This window comes from Monocercomonoides exilis (assembly GCF_001643675.1).
Source record: "Monocercomonoides exilis strain PA203 chromosome Unknown scaffold39-1025343, whole genome shotgun sequence".
NCBI lineage: Eukaryota > Preaxostyla > Oxymonadida > Polymastigidae > Monocercomonoides > Monocercomonoides exilis.
Genome location: NW_027150584.1, coordinates 768,886 through 789,710, shown reverse-complemented (window position 1 = coordinate 789,710; position 20,825 = coordinate 768,886). Strand labels below are relative to the sequence as shown.

The window sequence follows — 20,825 nt, the reverse complement described above, 5'->3', positions numbered from 1 at the left end:
CGTTTGTTAAAAGTTATGCTGTTCTTCAAGTTCAAATTTTTGTAACTTTTTCATCGTATAATTTCCAAAAACGCAATTGATGTGTAATCATGTTAAACGCACAATTATATAAAAAAGAAAACAAAAATGAAAGAATGATAAAACAAAAACAAAAATAAAAGCAAAGCTTGATGAGCGAGAAAAACAATTGAACAAGCAGAAGAAAATAATACAATAAAAGTGATATGAAACAATCACCATCCAAAAATATAAATTATAAAAGAAGTAGTTGAAGAAGAAAGACGAATCAAAGAAATACAGATATAAAGAAATAAAAAACCTATGTGATGATGACAGGATGAATAAAACAAATACGATACAAATAAATAAATAAATAGAAAAATTAATAAATAAATGAAAAACATAAAGAGAAAAAGAAAACACAAATAAAAACTAGGAACAACAGTAAAGCATTTATAATACAACAAGCGCAAGTGAAGATAAACACCATTAATCACCAAAAACAGTTTGTAACCAATAAAAACAATATTTGCATTAACTTTTTCTCAAAACGATAAGTCATTCGTCTTTTTTTTTCAAATAGACCGAAACCAAAATAAAGAGAACAAAAAAAAAACATCCTCAAATCTGTTTTTTTCAGCAACATTCCATGGTCTCCATCATCTTTCTCATTCCAACATTGCATTTCTCTCTCTCTCTCTCTCTCTCGCACACACACACACTCTCTCTATCTCTATCTCTCTCTCTTTCATAACTCATTCAATATCCCTTCTTTCTTGCTTCTCTTATTTCTTTTCATGCTTCATTTGCACCTCCTGCAGCTACTTCCCCATCTGATGGCTCAGCACTGTTTTCCACTTGAGCCAATGGAGAAGGTGCGTTCTTCGCTGATTTTGATTCTTGCACGGTTGATGACGATGATAAAGATGAGGATGAAGAAGAGGATGATGATGAGGAAGGGGAAGAAGCTGTTGATGCATTCCCCAGCTGAGCCATTGACTGCGACTGGCTCAGCCCATGCACTGCACCTGCATCTCCCCCTTTCCCTTTGTCCGACCGCTCAAAGCAAACAGAACTGGGGAACATCAACTTCGCATCTCTCAGCAGTGTGCCAAATGTTGTTCCTGATCCCTTTGAAACACCCAGCTTCTTCAGCGTCATCGTCGCTTGCTCAACTATAGTCTGTGCTTGAAGAGACTCAATCACAACACACTCCATCATTTTATCTTCCTTCTTGTCCTTCTTCTTTTCCTTCTCCTTCTCTTTCTCTTTCTCTTCCTTCTTCTCCTCTTTCTTCTCCTTCGGCTTCTCAACCACCTCTCTCGGAAGCTCCTTCACTGCTTCCTTCGCCTCGTCATTGATCGCATCAACAGGCACAAACAATCGAATGTGGTTTTTCCTCACAAAATGACTTATCAAATCCAAAATGTCCAGCTGCGTCTCGTTCTTCTTGTTCTGAATCGCCTTCTGCTGCACAGCCGGAACAGAAGGCGCAATCAAAGACGTGCAACACACAAGTGATTCCACAATACGCTCCACATAAGCCTTAAAGCCCAGGGCAGGTATGCATATGCTCGGAAATGCCTGCACGCCATGATCCAATGAAGAAGAGAGTGTGAAAAGAGGAGAAGATGAAGAAGAAGATGATGAAGACGACGATGATGATGAACCGAATCCCTTTGCTCTCTCAGCCACAATCGTGTTCAGCAGAGAAGGAACAAGCCCCGCAGCAGTTCGCATGAAGCGCGGGTGATACAGCGGCATGATGATCTCTAAGAACTCAATCACAATCTGCGTGAATCTTACCAGCACATCCTTCGCCAGCAGTTCCTTTGTCGTCTCCATCCACGTCTCGTTGTTCGTGAGGAGGTTGCGGATGATGATGAGCGCATACAAAGTGATGCTCAGGTTGCTGTTTGTCTCATACTCCTGTCTGCACAACATCTGCCCAACCTGCCCTGCAATCACATTCATCCTCTCTGCACTCACTTGAACAAGCTGTGCAGACGAAGAAGAAGAAGAAGATGATGATGATGAATAAGCAGAGTATGAAGAAGCAAGTGGAGATGACGCAACAGTGGATGACTTGAGTGGTGGTAGCAAAACAGTTGATGCCGAAGGGTTCAGAGGAGAGCGAATGGAGATGCTGAGCCTGCTGCCTGCTTTCGATGCCTTCTTTTGAGCTTTCTTCGACGATGCTGCTTTTGTGAGTGGGGACAGCGTGATTGGTGAAGGGGAAATGATTGGGGACGAAAGCAGAGTCGAGGAAAGTTTGCTTAAGTGCGAAGATGTGAGAGACAACGAAGGCGGTGTCCGGAGTGCAGCAGATGTGGCTGAGCGTCTGAGAGGAGGAGTGGAACGGGGCGCAGACAAAGAGAAGAGCGAAGGCATCACAAAGGACGAGGCAGAGGTGAGTGGCGGGATGACAGCAGCGGAGGCAGATGCAGAGAGACCTGGTGTCTTTCTCAGCATGGATGATGATGGAGAGTACATTCTGGATGAGGATGAGGATGCTGATGCTGCTGATGATGAGGCAGATGCAGAAGATGAAGAAGATGATGAAGGAGAAGAGAGAATAGGTGTGGACATAATGACACGTGAGCCTTCTGTGGAAAGCGATGCTGATGAAGGAGAACGTCCCAGTGGAGTGCCTGGCACAGACTCACTGTAGTTGCTGCCCATGTAATCATAGTCTTCTTCTTCTCCTTCTCTTTCTCCCTCTTCTCCTTCCTCAATGGCTGGTGGAATCTCATCTGAACTGTCGCCAATGTATGTCTCTGCTTGCTCTGCTTCCATTCCCATTCCCATTTCGCTTGTGTCTCCGTCTTCTTCCACCGCTTTTGGCACTTCGTCATCAAACGCTTCTTCTCCTGCTCCTCCTTCTCCTTCTCCTCCTTCTGCCTCTTCTCCTTTTCCTTTCTTGCTTTTCTTTGACTTTTTCCCTTTTTTCGTTGATTTCTCTTCTCCTTCTGCTTCTTTCGGCTCTGCTTCCTCTTCTCCTTTCTTTCCTTTCTTTCCCTTTTTAGATTTCTTTCCTCCTTCTTCTGCTTCTGTTGCTTCTTCAGCTGCTGTTTCTTCTTCTTTTGTTCCTTTCTTTCCTTTTTTACCCTTCTTTCCCTTCTTCCCTTCCTCCGCTTCTGCCTCTGTTGCTTCTGCTTCTTCCTCTCCTTTCTTTCCCTTTTTGCTCTTCTTCCCTTTCTTTCCACTTGTTTCCTCAGCTTCCGTCACTTCTTCTTCACCCTTTTTCCCTTTCCTCCCTTTCTTCCCCTTCTTCCCCTTCTTCCCTTCTCCTTCAACTTCCGTTGCTTCTGCTTCAGTAGCTTCTTCTTCAGCACCTTTCTTTCCCTTCTTGCTCTTCTTGCTCTTCTTCCCTCCTTCTGCCTCTTCTCCTTCTGCTTCTGTTGTCTCTTCTTCTCCTCCTTTCTTCGACTTCTTCCCTTTCTTCCCTTTCTTTCCACCTTCTTCTGTTTCAGTTGCTTCTGCTTCAGCTTCTGTTGCTTCCTCCTCTCCTCCTTTCTTGCCTTTTTTGCCTTTCTTCGATTTCTTTCCCTCTGCTTCATCTGCAATTGCTTCTGAATCTGTTGCCTCGGCTTCTTCTTCTCCTTTTCCTTTCTTCCCTTTCTTCCCTTTTTTGCTCTTCTTCCCTTCTTCTCCCGCTCCTTCATCTGCAGTTGCTTCAGCTTCTGTTGCTTCTTCCTCTTTACCTTTCTTTCCTTTCTTCGATTTCTTCCCTTTCTTCCCGTCTCCTTCTGCTTCTGTTCCTTCAACGGCTCCTTCAGTTGCTTCTGTTTCTTCTCCTTTCTTCGATTTCTTTCCTTTTTTACTCTTCTTCCCTTCTCCTTCTGCTTCTGTAGCTTCAGCTTCTGCATCTGTTGCCTCTTCTTCCCCTTTTCCTTTTTTGCCTTTCTTTCCCTTTTTGCTCTTCTTTCCTCCTTCTGCATCTTCTCCTTCTGCTTCTGTAGCTTCAGCTTCTTCTTCTCCTCCTTTCTTCCCTTTCTTCCCCTTCTTCGACTTCTTCCCTTCTCCTTCCTCCGGTACTGCCTCACTTTCAGTCACTTCTTCTTCTGCTCCTTTCTTCGATTTCTTTCCTTTATTGCCTTTCTTTTCGACTTCTTCTGTTTCAGTTGCTTCTGCTTCAGTAACCTCTGCCTCTTCTTCTCCTCCTTTCTTTCCTTTCTTTCCTTTCTTCTCCTTTTTGCTCTTCTTCCCTTCTCCTTCAGTTTCCGTAGCTTCTGCTTCAGTTGCCTCTTCTTCTCCTCCTTCTTTCCCTTTCTTCCCCTTTTTGCCTTTCTTCCCTTTCTTTCCTCCTTCTGATGCTTCTGTTTCAGCTTCCGTAGCTTCTGCTTCTGCTTCCGATTCCTCTCCTTTCTTTCCTTTTTTACCTTTCTTCTTCTTCTTCCCTTCTTCTGCTCCTCCTTCTGCTTCTGCTTCAGTCTCAGTTGCTTCTTCGTCTCCTCCCTTTTTGGATTTCTTTGACTTCTTCTTTTTCTTCCCTTCTTCTCCTTCACCTTCTGCTTCTGTTTCCACTTCAGTTGATTCTCCTTCTTCTCCTTTCTTTCCTTTTTTCCCCTTCTTCTTTTTCTTCCCTCCTTCCGCTTCTGACGCTTCCGTTTCTGTTGCTTCTTCTTCCTCTTCTCCTCCTTTCTTTCCCTTCTTCCCTTTCTTCCCTTTCTTCTTCTTTCCATCTGTTTCTTCTGTTTCTGCCTCAGTCTCTTCAACAGCCTCGCTCTCAACTTCACTCTCATCCTCCGCTCCTCTCTTCGACTTCTTCCCTTTCTCCTTCTTCTCCTTCTTCCCTTTCTTCCCTTTCTTTTCTTCCCCTTCGCTTTCCCTCTCCATCTCAGCCACTGTTGCTGATCGCTTCAAAGGAGAGCGGAAGGACGAGGAAGAAGAAGGCAAAGGAGAAAGCGAACGCATCGAAGGCGAAGGAGAAAGAGAAGGAGAAGAGAACGGACTGACTGAGGGAGAGCTGATAGAATAAGCAGACGACACATTGAAAGGAGTGGTCATTGGCCGATGCCAATGGCGAGAGAGAGAAGTGTCGATGCCTCGGAGGAAGTGAGAGGGGAGAATGGCACGTGAGGGCAAGGCAGACAGCGCAGAAGGCGGAGGAACACCCAAATGAACAATCACTCCGCGTGTGGTTGAAGGCAAAGGAAGGCAGTATGAATAGATCAGCACAAGAGAAGGATTGGGGAGTGACCCAGTGATGGATGTGGTGATTGTGGCTGTTGCTGTGCTGGCTGGTGCGAGTGAAGTCGTTGTGTTTGAACGTGCAAGTGTCGTTGTTGACTGCGAAGCCTGCAGCGCACCTCCGCTCTTCTTCTGCAGCTTCTGCTGTTTCTGCACCTCTTCCCACTGCTCGTGCACATCCTTCGCCCACTGCAATGCTGAGTCGAGTGAAGGCACATACAGATTCTTTGCCCAGTGCTGCACATCCTTGTCGATCGAGCGAGAGAGCGAGTGTGCCTCAATCAGCTGCATTGCCATGTCCAGTGGAGAACTGCGGGCAACAGCGGGGGCATGAAGAGGAGAACACGAAACATCACTCAAGAGGCGCATTCCATCCACAACTGCATCTCGTTCGAGTGTGCCGCCGCAGACAAGCTCAGACTCCAGGGCAACGAGGAGGATGTCTGCACTCTGCACTTTCTTCTTCTCGAGAAGAAACTCCACTTGGTCGATTGGATCGAGTTGAGACAAAGAGAATGAGGAAGATGAAGAAGAAGAAGAGGAAGATGAAGAAGATGAAGAAGACGCAGAAGAAGACGCAGAAGATGCATTTGCACCTTCCTGCCCTTCACTTGCCTTCAACTCCTCTGCAATCTTCTTCTTCTTCTTCTTCTCTTGGTCAATCTTCACATTCGCTCTCTTATGCAGCTCATTCAAAAGCGGGGGCAGTTCATTAATCACACCCGAATCTGCAATCATTGCCTGAGAGGAAGCATCTGCACTCACTCTGCTCAGAATACACAGACAGCAATGAGCAATATGCACAAACATCACAGGCAATGGGAGAGAAGTGATGTGTTCTGTGCACAAGTTCATCAGCTCCTTCGGAACTGCTATGCCTTCAAAAGTGTCTTCGTCTTCTGTCTCAGATGTGGATGGCTTCTTCAATGAACGGGCAGGTGTGGACTTCTTCTTCTTCTTCTTCTTCTTGTCTTTTTCCTTTTCTTTCTCTTTTTCCTTGTCTTTGCCCTTGTTCTTATCTTTCGATCCTTTCTTCTTCGGTGCTGCTTCTTCTTCCTCTGCTTCTTCTCCTTCTCCTTCAGCTTCCTCCCCTTTCTTTCCTTTCTTTGATTTCTTTGATTTCTTCTTCCCTTCTCCTTCATCTGCAGTTGCTTCTGTTTCAGTTGCTTCTTCTTCAGCACCTTTCTTTCCCTTCTTCCCTTTCTTCCCTTTCTTTCCTCCTTCACCTTCTTCTCCTCCTGCATCTGTTGCCTCTGCTTCTTCCTCTCCTTTTCCTTTCTTCCCTTTCTTCCCTTTCTTTCCACTTGCTTCCTCGGCTTCTGTTGCTTCTTCTTCTCCCTTCTTCCCTTTCTTCCCTTTCTTCCCCTTCTTTCCTTCTCCTTCTGTTTCAGCTTCCGTCTCAGCTTCGATCACTTCCTCTTCTCCTTTTCCTTTCTTCCCTTTCTTTCCCTTTTTACCCTTCTTATCACCTTCTTCTGCCTCTGCTTCAATTGCCTCCGTTTCTTCTCCTTTCTTCGATTTCTTCCCTTTCTTGCTCTTCTTTCCTTCTCCTTCTGTTTCCGTAGCTTCGGCTTCTGTTGCTTCAGTTTCTTCTTCTTCTTTCCCTTTCTTTCCCTTTTTCCCTTTCTTTGACTTCTTCCCTTCACCTTCTTCACCTTCTGCTTCTTCCTCTCCTTTCTTTCCCTTTTTGCTCTTCTTCCCTTTCTTCCCTTCTCCTTCAGCTTCTGTTCCTTCAACTGTGGCATCTGTCGCTTCCTCTTCTTCTCCTTTCCCTTTCTTCCCCTTCTTTCCTTCGCCTTCAACTTCCGTTGCCTCTGCTTCTGTTGCTTCTTCTTCGGTACCTTTCTTTCCCTTTTTGCTCTTTTTGCTCTTCTTCCCTCCTTCTGCCTCTTCTCCTTCTGCTTCAGTTGCCTCTTCTTCTCCTCCTTTCTTCGACTTCTTCCCTTTCTTCCCTTTCTTTCCACCTTCTTCTGCTTCGGTTGCTTCTGCTTCTGTTGCTTCCTCTTCTCCTCCTTTCTTCCCTTTCTTCTCTTTATCCTTCTTTCCCTTTTTCCCCTTCTTTCCTTCTCCTTCATCTACAGTTGCATCAGCATCGGCAGCTTCTTCTTCTCCTCCTCCTTTCCCTTTCTTTCCCTTTTTATCTTTCTTCCCTTTCTTTCCTCCTTCTGATGCTTCTGTTGCTTCAGTCTCAGCTTCCGTTGCCTCTGCTTCAGTGGCTTCTTCCTCAGCACCTTTCTTCGATTTCTTTCCTTTCTTGTCTTTTTTGCTCTTCTTCCCTTCTCCCTCAGTTTCCGTAGCTTCTGCTTCGGTTGCTTCAGCTTCTTCTTCCCCTTTCCCTTTCTTCCCCTTTTTACCTTTCTTTCCTTTCTTTCCTCCTTCTGATGCTTCAGTTTCCGTAGCTTCAGCTTCAGTCACTTCCCCTCCTTCTTCTCCTTTCTTCCCCTTCTTCCCTTTCTTCTCCTTCTTTCCTTTCTTTCCTTCTCCTTCTCCTTCTGTTTCTGTTGCTTCTTCCTCTGCTCCTTTCTTTCCCTTCTTACCCTTCTTCCCCTTCTTCCCTTCTTCTGGCTCGCCTTCTGCTTCAGTAACCTCTACCTCTTCTTCTCCTCCTTTCTTTCCCTTCTTTCCTTTCTTCTTCTTGTCACCTTTCGATTCTTCCACCTCAGTTTCAGTTGCTTCTTCCTCTGCTCCTTTCTTCCCTTTCTTCCCCTTTTTGCTCTTCTTCCCTCCTCCTTCTTCAGATGCTTCAGCTTCCGTTGCCTCTTCTTCCGCTTCAGCTTCTCCTCCTTTCTTTCCTTTCTTTCCCTTTTTCGATTTCTTTCCTTCCTCTTCAACTTCTTCTTCCTCTTCTTTTTTGCCCTTTTTGCCTTTCTTTCCTTTCTTTCCTTCTTCAACCTCTTCGACCTCTGCTTCTTCCTCTTCTCCTTTTCCTTTCTTCCCTTTCTTTCCCTTCTTCGATTTCTTCCCTCCTTCTTCCTCTTCCTCTTCCTCAACTTCCATCTCCTTCTTCGCCTTCTTCTTCAACTTCGCTACTCTCTCCTTCTCCTTCTTCCTCTCTTCCTCTTTCCTCTTGTCTGTTATCACCTTCAACATTGCAGCAATCGCATCCTTTGCATCTTCGCTCTCTTCCTCCCCACTTTTCTCCTTCTCCTTCTCCTTCTCTGCTTTTGTCATCACCATCATCTCCTTCACTTCTGCCTCTTCCTCTTTTATTCTCCTCTTCTTCATTTGCGCTGCCGATGAAGGATACAGCAAATTGTTGTAAACTTCCCTCAGCCATCCTTCAATCAGCTCATTTTCTTTCTCTGTCGAAGGCACAGGAACAATGAAAGAGTCGCGCTTTGCCAGCAGAGAAGCAGCCAAGTTCACCACTCCTCCTATCTGCAGCTGCTGGATGTTTGAAGGGTGGCAGGAGAGGAGAGAGAGGAGGGTGAGGGTGAGGCGAGAAAGGCAGACAACAAAGTGCATGGGAGATATAACACAAGGGAGAAGAGGGCAGACAATACGGACTGATGATGTTGAAGCTTGCGGTGCGAATAAATCAGATGGAGGTGAATCAGCATACGTTCTCAATGAGTTGCACTTCGGGAAGTTTGAGAAGTCTCTTGGTGGAGTGCTCATAAACAGAGGAGAAAGAGACATAAGCACAGGAACAGCATCTGCATCGTCCCATTCGAAGTTGTTGAAGGGAGTGGAGCGGGCGATGTTGAGCAGAATGAGAAGGCAGTTGAACACAGCTGACAGACTCATCAATGAGAAGGAGTCGAGAGAGAGAGAAGGAATGAAAGTAGAAGAAGAAGATGATGATGATTGTGAAGACGATGAGAAAGAAGGAACGCTTGACTTCTTTCTGGAATGTGAGCGAGAGAGGAGAGGAGAAGATGCAGGTGTGTTGAGTGATGAAGATGCATCATTCACGCAGCCCCTCACCACATCCAGGCAGATCTGTATGGCAAATCGCTCCTTCATCTCGGCTGCATACTTCTCCTGCCTCGACATCAGCTGCAGAGTGAACAGAGAAAGCAGCGCAATGTCTTCTGTCACCTCGTCGCTGTGCAAGAGCAGCAGAAGTGGCTCAATCAGATCTGACAGAAGAGAAGCACGTGGAATGCCTGTGGTTACCGCATCAGTCAACTCGTCCTGGACTGCTTTCAGCTCTTCCTCTTGTTTCGCCTTTGCCTCCTCATCCATCGTCTGCTGGCTGTACTTCCGCTTAATCTCCTTCACTTTCTCCTTCGTGCTCCGCTTCACCTGCATGTAGTTCACGTCCTCCTCAAACACTGCTGCCATCGCTGCAAACACCACACCGTATCTGACTTCCTCAATTCCCATGTTCTTGTTGAGTGCGGACTCCAGCTGCTCCTTCATGAACGGCAGCACTTCGTGTCTGAGCAGCTTCTGTCGAATGGTCTGGTTGGGGAACAGGAACACCACCATCTCCATCGCTGCTAACAAGGGAATGTCTTGGCAGCCTGAGGAGTGAGATAGATAATTGCACAGCATCTTCACAGCACCGTATCGCTTGAAAGCCGCATGGTTGCTGGGGATGCGAGACAACAGACTCAGAGAGAAGAAGACGTCACATTCACTGGGAGAAGAAGAAGAAGAAGAAGATGATGATGAACCGCTATCAGGATCAAGAATACCCATCAGCAGGCGCACAAGCTGGTTGTCTTCTAACTGAGGCACTTTCACAGCAGCTGAGCGGTGGGAGAAGAGGGTGTTGAACAGCGCATCCATCTTCTCACACTCTGCTGGATCGCCTTTTCGGAGCACTTTGCTGTATGCAGCGAGGAAAACATCGAGTTCTTCTTTGTTCTGAGGCAGAGGAAGAGGCAAAGGCCTCTCTTCTTCTGCGCTGCCTGCGGCTTCTGCATCGTCTTCTGCGTCTTCCTCGTCATATTCATCGTAATCAGAAGAAGACTTCTTCCCCCTTTTGGATTTCTTCTTGTCTTTCTTTAATTTCTTTGACGATTGTTCATCTAAATAGAAAGAAATATCTGGCATAGGTGGATGCAACTGAGTGAATGGGGAAGGAGAATAAGGCAAAGTCACTTCAACAAGGCGAGATTGGCTTAAATACGAAGAAGACAAAGCAATCAGTGGGGAATATGAGGTTGGCTCTTGTGGAGAAGAAGAAGAAGATGATGATGATGATGAGCATGAAGAAGAAGAGGATGATGATGATGAAGACAAAGAAGATGAAGATTCTTCAGAAGCAACTGACTTTGCAGTCAATATTTCCATGAATGTCTCATCCAGTTGCTTCTCCTCTTTCTCCAAATGAGAATCTTTCAAGTCTTCTTCAGCATTTGCGCTTTCCTTCTCAATCACATCATCATCATCCATTTTGATAGTAATCACCATTTGTGCCTTCTTCCTTGCACTTCTGTTCATATTCTGCTCTTCAACGCTTTCATTCCACGTGCTCCACTTCTTCTTATTCCTCCTCTCCCACCTCCTTCCCCTCTCCTCGTCTTCCCTCAGCCTCTCCTCAACAACCACATCCCATTCGTTCTCATCAGACAGCATCTTCTTATCAGTCTTGTTCCATTCCACATCCTCCTCTTCCACATTCGCTTCCAATGTTTCTGAGTCCTCCAGCTTCTCTCTCTCTTCTCTTCTGTTGCATGCGTCCTCTTCCTCCCCAAAGATATACTCCAGCAATGCTTCTCTGTCTATGCACTCATCAATATATTCATTATCCATGTCATCTTCTTCATCCACTTCACAGCACACTTCTGGATCGATTGAGTCCATCTGCTTCCTCTTCTTCTTCGCCTCTGCTTTCATCTTCTTCTTCCCGTCCTCAGCATATAACAGCTCATTCAGCTGGATAAGACCATGCTTCTTGAAATAAGAAGAAGAGGAAGAGGAAGATGAAATGGAAGTTGAACAGAAATCATTGTCCAGAAAATGCTCCCAAGCATCTCTTTCATTCTTCTCTTCAATGCTGTTCAAGATCGATGCTTCAAAGTCGTCAAAATATCCTCTTTCCACAAAGCATTCACGTTCCTCTTTCTTCTCCTTCATCGAAATCGTTCTAATATATTCTCTTTCCTCCTCTTCTTCTCTCACCTCCGCTTTCTTCTCCTCTTTTCCTTCTCCTTCTCCTTCTCCTTCTCCTCCTTTTCTCTCTCTTTCATCTGCATCAGCCTCCATCAACCTCGTCTCCTGCAGCTTCATCACCTCCTGCTCTGCATAATCACACGGCAACTCCACCTCACTCACTTCAATCTCTTCTTCCTCAATCTCCAAATCCTCCAGTGTGATATAGTTCTCTTCATCAAACACTTTCCCTTTGTCCTCTGCTTTCTTCTCCAACTTCTCCAACTTCGCATTCTTCACTGTCTCCAGCTTCGCCCTCTTCTTCATCGCCATCAGCCTCTCCCTCATCTTCACTCTGTCTGCTGCTCTTCTTGCCACCTCTTTCCTCAGCCAATGATCTCCCTTAATCACTTTGATCCGCTCTGCCTCCTTCCTCTTCCTCTTCCTCTCCTTCACTTCATCTGCCACTCTCATTTCTTGCTTGTCCATTGCTTCTATTTCGACCTCCAATTGCTCAATCTCTTTGATCATATCTTCAATTGTTTCTTCTTTCCCTTCTGCACTTTCTCCTTCTCCTTCTTCTCCCTCTTCTCCTTCTTCCATCTCCTTCTCCTTCTCCTCAATTGCATCCCTCCTCCTCACTGTTATCTCCTCCATCTCCATCAAGCACCTTTCCCTCTTCCCTTCTCTCTCCATCTCTGCCTTCATCCTCTGCGCTCTTGACAATACCCTTCCTCTGTCTCTCTCTTCCTCTCTGTTCAATGCAATCATCATCTCATTCACTTCTTTCGCTCTTTCCTCCATTCTTTTCTCCTTCTCTTCTTCTTCTCTTTCTCTTATTTTTCTTTTTTCACACTCAACTTTCTGCTCCTTCAGGTATTTTTTCAATAATTCCCTCTTCTCTTTCTGTTCAACTCCATATTTTGCTTTAAAATACTCCTTCTTCGCTTCTCCCTCCAATTTTTGCATTTCTTCAATCTCCTTCTTCATCTTCTCCTCTTCCTTTCGTTCTAACTCCATCTTCCTTGCTTCAATCTCCTTTGACCGCATCATCCTGTTCTCCAGACTCTCATTCTCTATCCTCATCTTCCTCTCCTTCTCTTTCCTCCTCGCCTCCTCTTCATCCCTCCTCTTCCTCATCCTCTCCTCTTTCTTCCTCCTCTTCTCCTCCATTCTCTCCCTTGCCTTCTGCTCATCTTCAATCATATTCATCAGCTGCAGCTCTCTTCTTTGTTGTTCTTCTTCTCTTCTCTTCTTCCTCGCCTCTTCGCTCAGCCCATTCGCCCTCTCAATCTCTGCTTCCAAAAACTTCTCATCTCCATCCAGAAACTGGCCAAACATGTTCTCTTCATCATCACCCCCACTGAAACTGATGTCTTGCACATCAACTTCGATTTCTTCGGCTTCTTCTTCTCCTCCTTCTCTTTCTTCCTTTGATCTTGCCTTTTCATACTCAATTTTGTCTTTCAGTTCTTCAGCAAGTTTGTTTGAAGCAGATGATGAAGCAGATTGAGATGCAGGTTGATTAGAAGAAGAGGATGAAGCGGAGGAAGAAGAAGGAAGCAAGAAAACAGAAGAAGAAGAAGAAGAAGTTGAAGCAGAAGGTTGGGAATTCAACTTCTCAAGCTCTTCTTCTGTTGGAGTGGCTTCCTCTATCACAAGTTCTTCTTCAATGCCATCCAGTTCAATTTCATCTTCTGTCACATCCTCTTCATCTTCCTTCTCCTTTTTGCCTTTTTCACCTTCTTTTCCTTCTTTTCCTTCCTCCTCCTCTTCATCTTCTTCATCTTCATCTTCTTCTGGCAGTGGCAATGGGAATTCTACAGGCACTTGAGAAGGATGCGATGAATGACTCGGAATAGGCGGGGGCGTCAGAGGAGGAGAGGAAGCAGCAGCAGAAGAAGCAGAAGATGTTATTGGAGGAATCATAGGTGCTTCTCCTTCTTCGCTTTCATCATCTTCTTCTTCTTCATTGCCTTCTTCATTGCCTTCTTCATTGTCTTCGTCTTCATCTGAAAGAATAGGTGGAATGGAAGGTGGAACCTCAGATGCTTCTGTTTCCAATTGATCTGAATGAGAAGAAATATCTTTGTCTTTTTCCTCTTCATCTTCTCCTTCTTCTCTTTCTCTTTCTCTTTCTCTTTCATTTACTTCTTGCTTCGCTGTCTCAGGTTTCTCTTCGTTCTCTAATGAAGCTATTGCAATAATGCTTGTTTTATCCTCTTCTTTCTCTTCCTCTTTTGATTGGAGCTTAGCTTTCTCTTCTTCTTCTTCTTTCTTCTTCTTTTCTTCTTCTTCTTCTTTCTTCCTTTTCTCTTCCTCTTCTTCTTCTTCTTTCCTCTTCTTCTCTTTTTCCTCCTCTTCTTCCTTTTCTCTTTGCATCCTTCTTTTCCTCTCTCTTTCCTCTTCTTCCTCTTCTTCTTGCTTCCTCCTCCTCTCCTTCTCTTTCTCTTTCTTCTTTCTTCTCTTCTTCTCACTTATCGAACTATCTTCTTCTGTCTCTGTCTTCGTCTCGCTGCTTTCTGTGTGTGTTTCTTCTTCCAATGAAGAACTTTCTGATGAATGTTTGTGAGATTTAGATTTTTTCTCTTTCTTTCCTCGTTTCTTTTTTGCTTCCTTCGTTTCTTTCTTCTTTCTTTCTTCTTCTTCTTCTTTCTCTTCTTTCCCTCTCCTCTCCTTTTCTTCTCTTTCTCTATCTTTCTTCTTCTCTTTCTTCTTCTCTTTCTCTCTTTCTTCTTCCTCTTCCAAAAGCTTCTTTTTCCTCCTTTCTCTTTCTCTCTCTTCTTCCTCTTCCATTTGCTGCCTCCTCTTCCTCTCCCTTTCTCTCTCTCTTTCTTCCTCTTCCTCTTTTTCCTTCTTCATTTGCATTCTCTTCTCTTCTCTTTCTCTCTCCAACGCCAATTGCTCCATTCGTTCTCTTTCTCTCCTCATTCTTTCTCTCTCTGCCTCTTCCATCTCCCTCTGCTGCTGCTTCCTCCGCTCCATCTCTCTTGCTTCTTCCTCTTCCAACTCCATCTTTCTCCTCCTCCTCTTTCGCTCTTCCTCTTCCTCTTCTTCCATCTTTTGCCTTCTTCTTTTCCTTTCTCTCTCTTCCTCCTCTTCTTGTTCTTGCTTCCTCTTCTTCCTTCTCCTCTCTTCCTCCTCCTCTTCCTCCTGTTTTTGTCTTCTTCTCTTCTTCTCTTTCTCCTCTTCTTCTTCCATCTCTCTCTGCTTCTTTCTCTTCCTCTCTCTTTCTTCTGCTTCTTCCTCTTCCTGCTTCCTCCTTCTCTCCTTCTCCTTCCTCCTCTCCTTCTCCTTTCGTCTCCTCTCTTCCTCACTCGAATCAGTCGAATGGCTTCTCCTCTTCTTCCTCCTCTTCCTCTTCTCCTTCGCCTCTTCCGAAGACGACGACGAAGAAGAAGAAGAATATGAACCCGAATCAGAAGCCGATGAATTAGAAGTTGAATATGAGCTCCTCTTTCTCGACTTCCCTTCTCTTCTCGCTTTCGAGTGAGGGCGTGACTGGCCCATCAGCAGCGAGGCAAGCGTGGCTGTGTCGCTGATGGGAGACACTGCAGGTGGAAGAGCTCCAAGTGCCGAAAGAGGAGAAGGTGCTATTCCTCCTCCTGCTGCTGCTGTTGATGCTGTTGATGGCATCATTGGAGTGTACATCCACATCTCGTCGTTGTGCATGAGTGAGCTCGTTTCACTGATCATTCCTCCCATCCTTCCTCCCACTCCAACTCCAGCTCCTCCTCCTACTCCTCTTCCAATCACTGGGCTGTTTCCTGCTCCTGCTCCCATCCCCATTCCCATTCCCATCGCCATCGCCATCTCGCTCCTCATCGGCGACATTGCTGCCTCTCTTGTCATCCCTCTTCTCAGACTTCCTCCTCCACTCCCTGCTGACACAGTTCCTCCTCCTCCAATGGCTCCTCCTATTCTTCCCTCTCCGATTCTTCCTTCTCCCATTGCTCCCATCACCCCAGCCCCCGCTGCTTCTCCAAATGCATTCATTCCCAATGGCGTTCTGCTGTCTAAATGCCTGCTGCGTGAAGGAGAATATGGAGAAGGATAAGATTGCGAGAGAAGAGAAGGAGAAGAGGTTTGTGCCTGCAGTGTTGGCCTTCTCCTCATCTCGTGTTCTCTCATAACTCCTCCTCTCTCTCCTATTCGTTCATTGGGAAGCGCTGCCTCTTGCTCCATCCTCTGTTGCTCATACACTTTGTTTATTTCTTCTTCTCCTTCTCTTCCTTCTACTTCCTCTCCTTCTTCTCCTTCCTCCTCTTCCATCATTTCCTCCCCTTTTCTCTCAAACCTCAATGGTGTTCTGTATCTCATTGAATTCCTTTCTTCTTCTCCTCTCTCATCAAAACACCTTCCAACCTTGTCTGCTTCTTCTTCTCCGTATCTTCCTTGTCTCGTTGCTTGTGGATGATTCTGTTGTTGTTGAAGATTCAATGAACGAGAAGAAGGCGAAAATGAAGAAGAAGAAGAAGTTGACTGAGATGATGATGATGAAATGCCTTCTAAACGATTCATGCTCAACTGTGCAATATGTGGCAGAGAAGAGAAATAAGTTGAGGAAGGAGAACGCGAACCAGGTGAACTAGCATGAATGGAAGAAGAAGAAGAAGAGGATGATGATGATGAGGGCGTTGCAAATGAAGGAGAATTAAAAGGAGAAGAAGCAGAAGAGGAATTAGAAGAAGAAGTGGAAGAAATAGAAGCCGAAGAAGCCATTGTCGAATTCAACCTCTCCATCGCCTCTTTCTTCTGCTTCTGCCTCTCCTTTCTGATCTGCTCTTCTTGTCTCCTCCTCTTCTGGCTGATTGTTGTGTGAATTCTTCTTCTTCCTTTAGCCTCCAATTTCTTATCTTCTGCTTCCTCTAACATCATCCTCTTCTTCTCTTCTTCTCTTTTCTCTCTCTTCTTCTTCGCAATTCTTTCTTCTCTTTCCTCTTCCTCCTCTTCCTCCTCTTCTCTTCTCTTCCTCTCCTTCTCCTTCTTCCTCTGCTTCCTCACATATTCTTCTCTTTCTCTCTCCCATTCTCTTTCATCTTCCGTATCGGCCTCTAAATCTTCAATCATTCTCTTCCTTTCTGCTTCTATTTCTTCTCTCTCTTCCTCTTCTCTTCTCTGTTCTTCCTTCAGCATCTGGCTTTGCTTAAGTTTCAATGCTTCCCTTTCGCTTCTTCTTCTTTCTTCTTCCTCTTCCTCTTCTTCTAACTCCTTCATCCTTTTCTCCCTCTTCTCCTTCTTCTCCTTCAGTTCTCTCAGCTCTGAATCCAAATCAATAAGCACTTCTTCTGCTTCCCTCCATCTTTCTTCGACTTCTCTTCTCTCTTCCTCTTCCTCTTCTCTTCTTCTCCTCTCTGCCTCCCTCCTTCTTTCAACCTCTTTCTCTGCTTCTTCTCTTCTAATTTGCCTTTCCTTTTCTTCTTCTTCGGCTTTCTTTCTTCTTTCTTCTTCCTCTTCTTCCTGCAATCTTCGTCTCATTCTCTCTTCTTCTTGTATTTTTCTTTGTTCTTCATCCTCTTCTTCTTTAACCCTTCTTTCTTCCTCTTCTTCTTCTTCTTTCTTCTTCCTCGCCTCCTCTTCCTTCTTCTTCCTCTCTTCCTCTTCCTCTCTTTTCCTTTCTTCCTCCTCTTTCTTCCTCTTCTCCTCTTCCTTCTTCCTCCTCTCTTCTTCCCTTCTTCTCTCTTCTTCTCTCTCCATCAACATTGCTCTTATTCTCTGCCTCTCTTCCTCTAACGCCATAAATGCTCTTTCTTTCTCTTCTCTCTCTCTTTGCATTTCCTTTTCCTTCTCCTTCTCCTTCTCCATCCTCTTCTTCCTCTCTTCTTCTTTTATCTTCTCTTTCTCTTCCTCCAATTGCCTTATCATTTCCTCTTTCTCCTTCTCATGTCTTTCTCTTTCTCTTTCTGCTATCTCTTCTTCCAACCTCTTTCTCTCCTCTTCTCTTTCTTTTCTTTCTCTTTCTTCTCTTTCTTCCTTTTCTTTTCTTTCTTCTTCTTCTCTTTCCTTCTTCTCTTTCTCTTCCTTTTCTCTTCTTTCTCTTTCTTCTGTCTCTTTCTGATCTTGTTCTACTTTTTCCATGCTTTCTTTTTCTTCTTTTTCTTCTTTTTCTTCTTTTTCTTCTTCCTCTTCCTTCTCTTCTTCCTCTTCCTCTTGTCCATCTTCTTCTATTTCTGGAGATGCAGAAATAGATGGAAGATTATCTTCTTCTTCTCCTTCTTCTCCTTCTCCTTCTTCTTTCTCCTCTTTCTCTTCTTCTTCTTCAATTTCTTTCACTTCTTCATTCTTCTCCTCATCTTCAACACTTCCTTCTTGCTTGCTTTTTCCGCTTAGCACAGTTGCTTCATCTTTTTCAATAAGCATTTCTTTATTTAATTTTTCTTCTCCTTCTTCTTTCTCTTTCTCTTTCTCCTCTTCTTTTTCTTCCTTTTTCGATTTTCTTGATTTCGTATCTTTCTTCTTTGCTTCTTTCTCTTTTGCACTTTTTGGAGATCCAACAATTGCCGATTTCTTTGATTTCGTCTCTTCTTCATGAATATCTTCTTCTTCTTCCTCTTCTTTCTCCTCTTTCTCCTCTTTCTCCTCTTTCTCCTCTTTCTCTTCCTTCTCTTCCTTCTCCTTCTCCTTCCTCTTCTCCTCTCTCAGCTTCTCCAGCATCTTCACGTCCTCCCTCGCCTGCATCTTCCCTTTCCACCACTCCTCAATCACTTCCACCGACTTCTTCCTCTTCTTCTGCTCTTCTGCTTTGCTCCTCTTCTCCTCCCTCACTTTCTCCATCATCTTCATTTCTTCCTCTCTTCTCTTCGCTGCCCCTTTCTCCTTCTCCTTCAGCTTCAGCAACTGCCTTTCTTTCCTCTCTTCTTGCTTCTCCTTCAAAATTCTCTCTTTCTCTTTTCTTTTCTCTTCTGCTTGCATCTTCCTCTCCTCTGCCCGCTTCTTCGCCTCTTCAAGCACTTTCTCACTTGTTTCTTTTATTCTATTTGACACATCTTTTATCTCCTTCTCCTTCTCTTCCCTCTCCTTCTCATTCATCGTCCCTCTCCCTCTCCTCAGCTCTTCCTCCAGCTTCCTCTTCTCCTCCATCAGCCTCTCTTTCTCCTCTTTCTCCTTCTTCTTCCACTCCACCTCTGGCATTGCGGGTTTCAAAGCCACACTCCATGCTGACTGCTTAGAAGCCATCGAATAACCCGAAATTCGACTTCTCTGTGACAAACGAGAAGAGATTGAGTGATAAGTTTGATAGGAATGATACGAGGCAGCATCTGAAGAATAACCAGATGAGGGGGAAATATAGGCAGCATTGTAAAAAGAAGAGGTTGAGGGTGAAGGATGAGGGGAATTCAGAACAGAGTCTGCAAAGGACATTGGAGTTTGAGGTGTTCTTTTATGTTTGAAAGAAGCAGAAGCAGATGCCAGCTCTGCTGCTTCACTGGGGAGATAGTTCTCATCATTTGCATTATTATTGTTGTTAATATTTCCATTTCTCCCTCCTTTCACTGGATATGATACGACTGAATGTGTCTGTGATAGCATCTCGTCCAGCAATGCAAGCGCTGATGGCTCTGCCCCTTTCTTTCTGCTCATTTCGCTCTCTTTGCTAGCTCTGCTATTCCTACTGCTTCTGCTGTTCTTCTCATCTTCTCCTGCTTCTTTTGCTTCTCCCATCTCTTTCCTGCTCATCTTCTGTGAAAGTGCATCTATCTCCTGAGTTGCGTGCGCATGTCTTTCTTGTTCTGCTAATTTCGCTTCTCTTCTCAATCTTCTCTGTTCTCTTTCTCTTTCTCTCTCCTTTCGCCATTCTTCCTCTTTCTCCTTCAGCAGCAGCTCTGCCTCTTTCTTCTCCTCCATCAGCTGCTTGTGTTCGGTCTCAAGTTTTTCCTTCTCTTCAATCAGCTTCGCTTTCTCTTCATCATTTGCTTCATCCATCAGCATTCCCTTTCCTTCTCCTCCTTCTCCTTCTCCTTCTCCCTCTGAAACTGAACATATTGTCCATTCATCGCCTTCATTAGATTCATTTTTGCTCTTCTTTTCCCCTTCTTCATTCGCATCGTCGTCCAACCTCATCTTCTTCTTCTGCTTCTTCTTCTTCACTTGTCTGTGCACTTTCTTCATCTTCCTCACTTTCTCCTTCACCATCTCCACCTCAACAACCTTCTTCATCACTTTCCTTTTCACCATTCTTTTCCCTTTCTTCTTCAATGGCTCTTCATCCAGCGAAGATGCAGAGGGAGAAGAAGGCAGCGGTGGTGGAAAAGGAGCAGGCGAATGAGAAGGCGTTGGAACAGGAGAAGGAGACGAGGAGGATGTTGGAGAATCTGAGGGTGAATGAGGAATCGGTGGTGGAATAGGAGGAGGAGGAGGCGCTCCTTCTTCATCTTCATCTTCTCCATCAGTTGCTTCTGCCCCTGGAATCCTTGGCGGAGGGATTGAGGAATAAGAGTCTGTGTCTGAAGAGGTCGGTATGTCAGGCGGTGGAACATCGTTGTCGCTTTCGTCCTCATCTCCGCTGACAGTTTCTTCTACCTCTTCTTCCACTTCAATCTCTTTCTCCACTTCTCTCGGCACATCCGTTTCTGCTTCTGTCGATACCTCCACAGTTTCAGATACTGTCTCATACTCTGTTGTCGATGTATCAGCGTCCTTCAACGACTCGCGCCCTTCCCGGTCCTCTCCTCCCTTCCGACCTTGCTCCAGCTCTTCCAGTTTGCGAAGTCGCTCTGCTTCCCGCTGTTTCTCGCTCTCAATGGTTTCAGAAAAATATATCCAATCGGCTGATTCTGAACCAAGCTTTTTCTTTTTCTTCCTCATTACTGCTTTTCTTTGAGTCGTTCCTGCATTTGAAATTGAAGCAAGCAATGTTTCAACTTCTCGTACGCGTTTTAATATTTTCATGTCTTGCTCGTTTCGCTGAAGAATCTCTGTTTTCAAAGCCAAAGCTTCAGCTTGCTGTTTTTCTCTTTTCATTTGTAATTCATATAACTTCACTCGTTCTTGATCAGCTTTAAGTGCTTCCTTTGATTTTACCATTGCGAATGGGAGATTGTCAGTTTTATGTTCAAGTTTTCTCCCATCCATTGTGGCTAATTGAACATGTACTTGCGTTGGCCGAGTATAAGCTCCCTTTTTGTGATTGTGTTGATCAATCGCAGATTTAATTGCTGAGGATTTACTGCTTATTGAAGATGGACTAGCTAAAGATGGTTGGTATGGGTGAGGCTGTTCGATTGTCTGTATAAATCATCACAATAATACATTTAGAAAAAATTATTATTAAAGCAAAACAAACCAAATTGCGGTAACTTTTTGAACGAACTGAAGACGTTGGCGATTGAGGTGGTGCTCCTCGTAAACTATGTTTTGTTGAATGTCTTGAGCCAACGCTAAGTTGAGATATTATTTCGTCAATGTCTTTGGAATATTGTTGCTGAGATCCCTACAAACGAAATAAAAAAGGTTAGATATAGCATATACAAAACTTTGCAATAGTAATTAACCTCTTGGGATCCTTTTGTTTTTGAGTTTTGAGCGTCGGTCTGCATAAATGATATGAACTAAGGGAATAATTTGCGATCGAAAAATAATCTTTCCCA

General features: G+C 44.6%; 1 protein-coding gene across 1 annotated transcript; it reads right to left on the bottom strand.

Annotated features, from left to right (window-relative positions):
* Positions 1 to 19: 19 nt before the first annotated feature.
* On the bottom strand, positions 20 to 20,788 carry MONOS_3219 (uncharacterized protein). The gene is made up of 4 exons (XM_067873204.1): positions 20,730 to 20,788; positions 20,522 to 20,668; positions 10,821 to 20,463; positions 20 to 8,057 (listed from the first exon to the last, which is right to left on the bottom strand). The coding sequence occupies exons 1-4, from the start codon at positions 20,772 to 20,774 to the stop codon at positions 796 to 798; spliced, it is 17,097 nt and encodes a 5,698-aa protein (XP_067723046.1). The 5' UTR covers positions 20,775 to 20,788; the 3' UTR covers positions 20 to 795.
* Between the last annotated feature and the right edge of the window lie 37 nt (positions 20,789 to 20,825).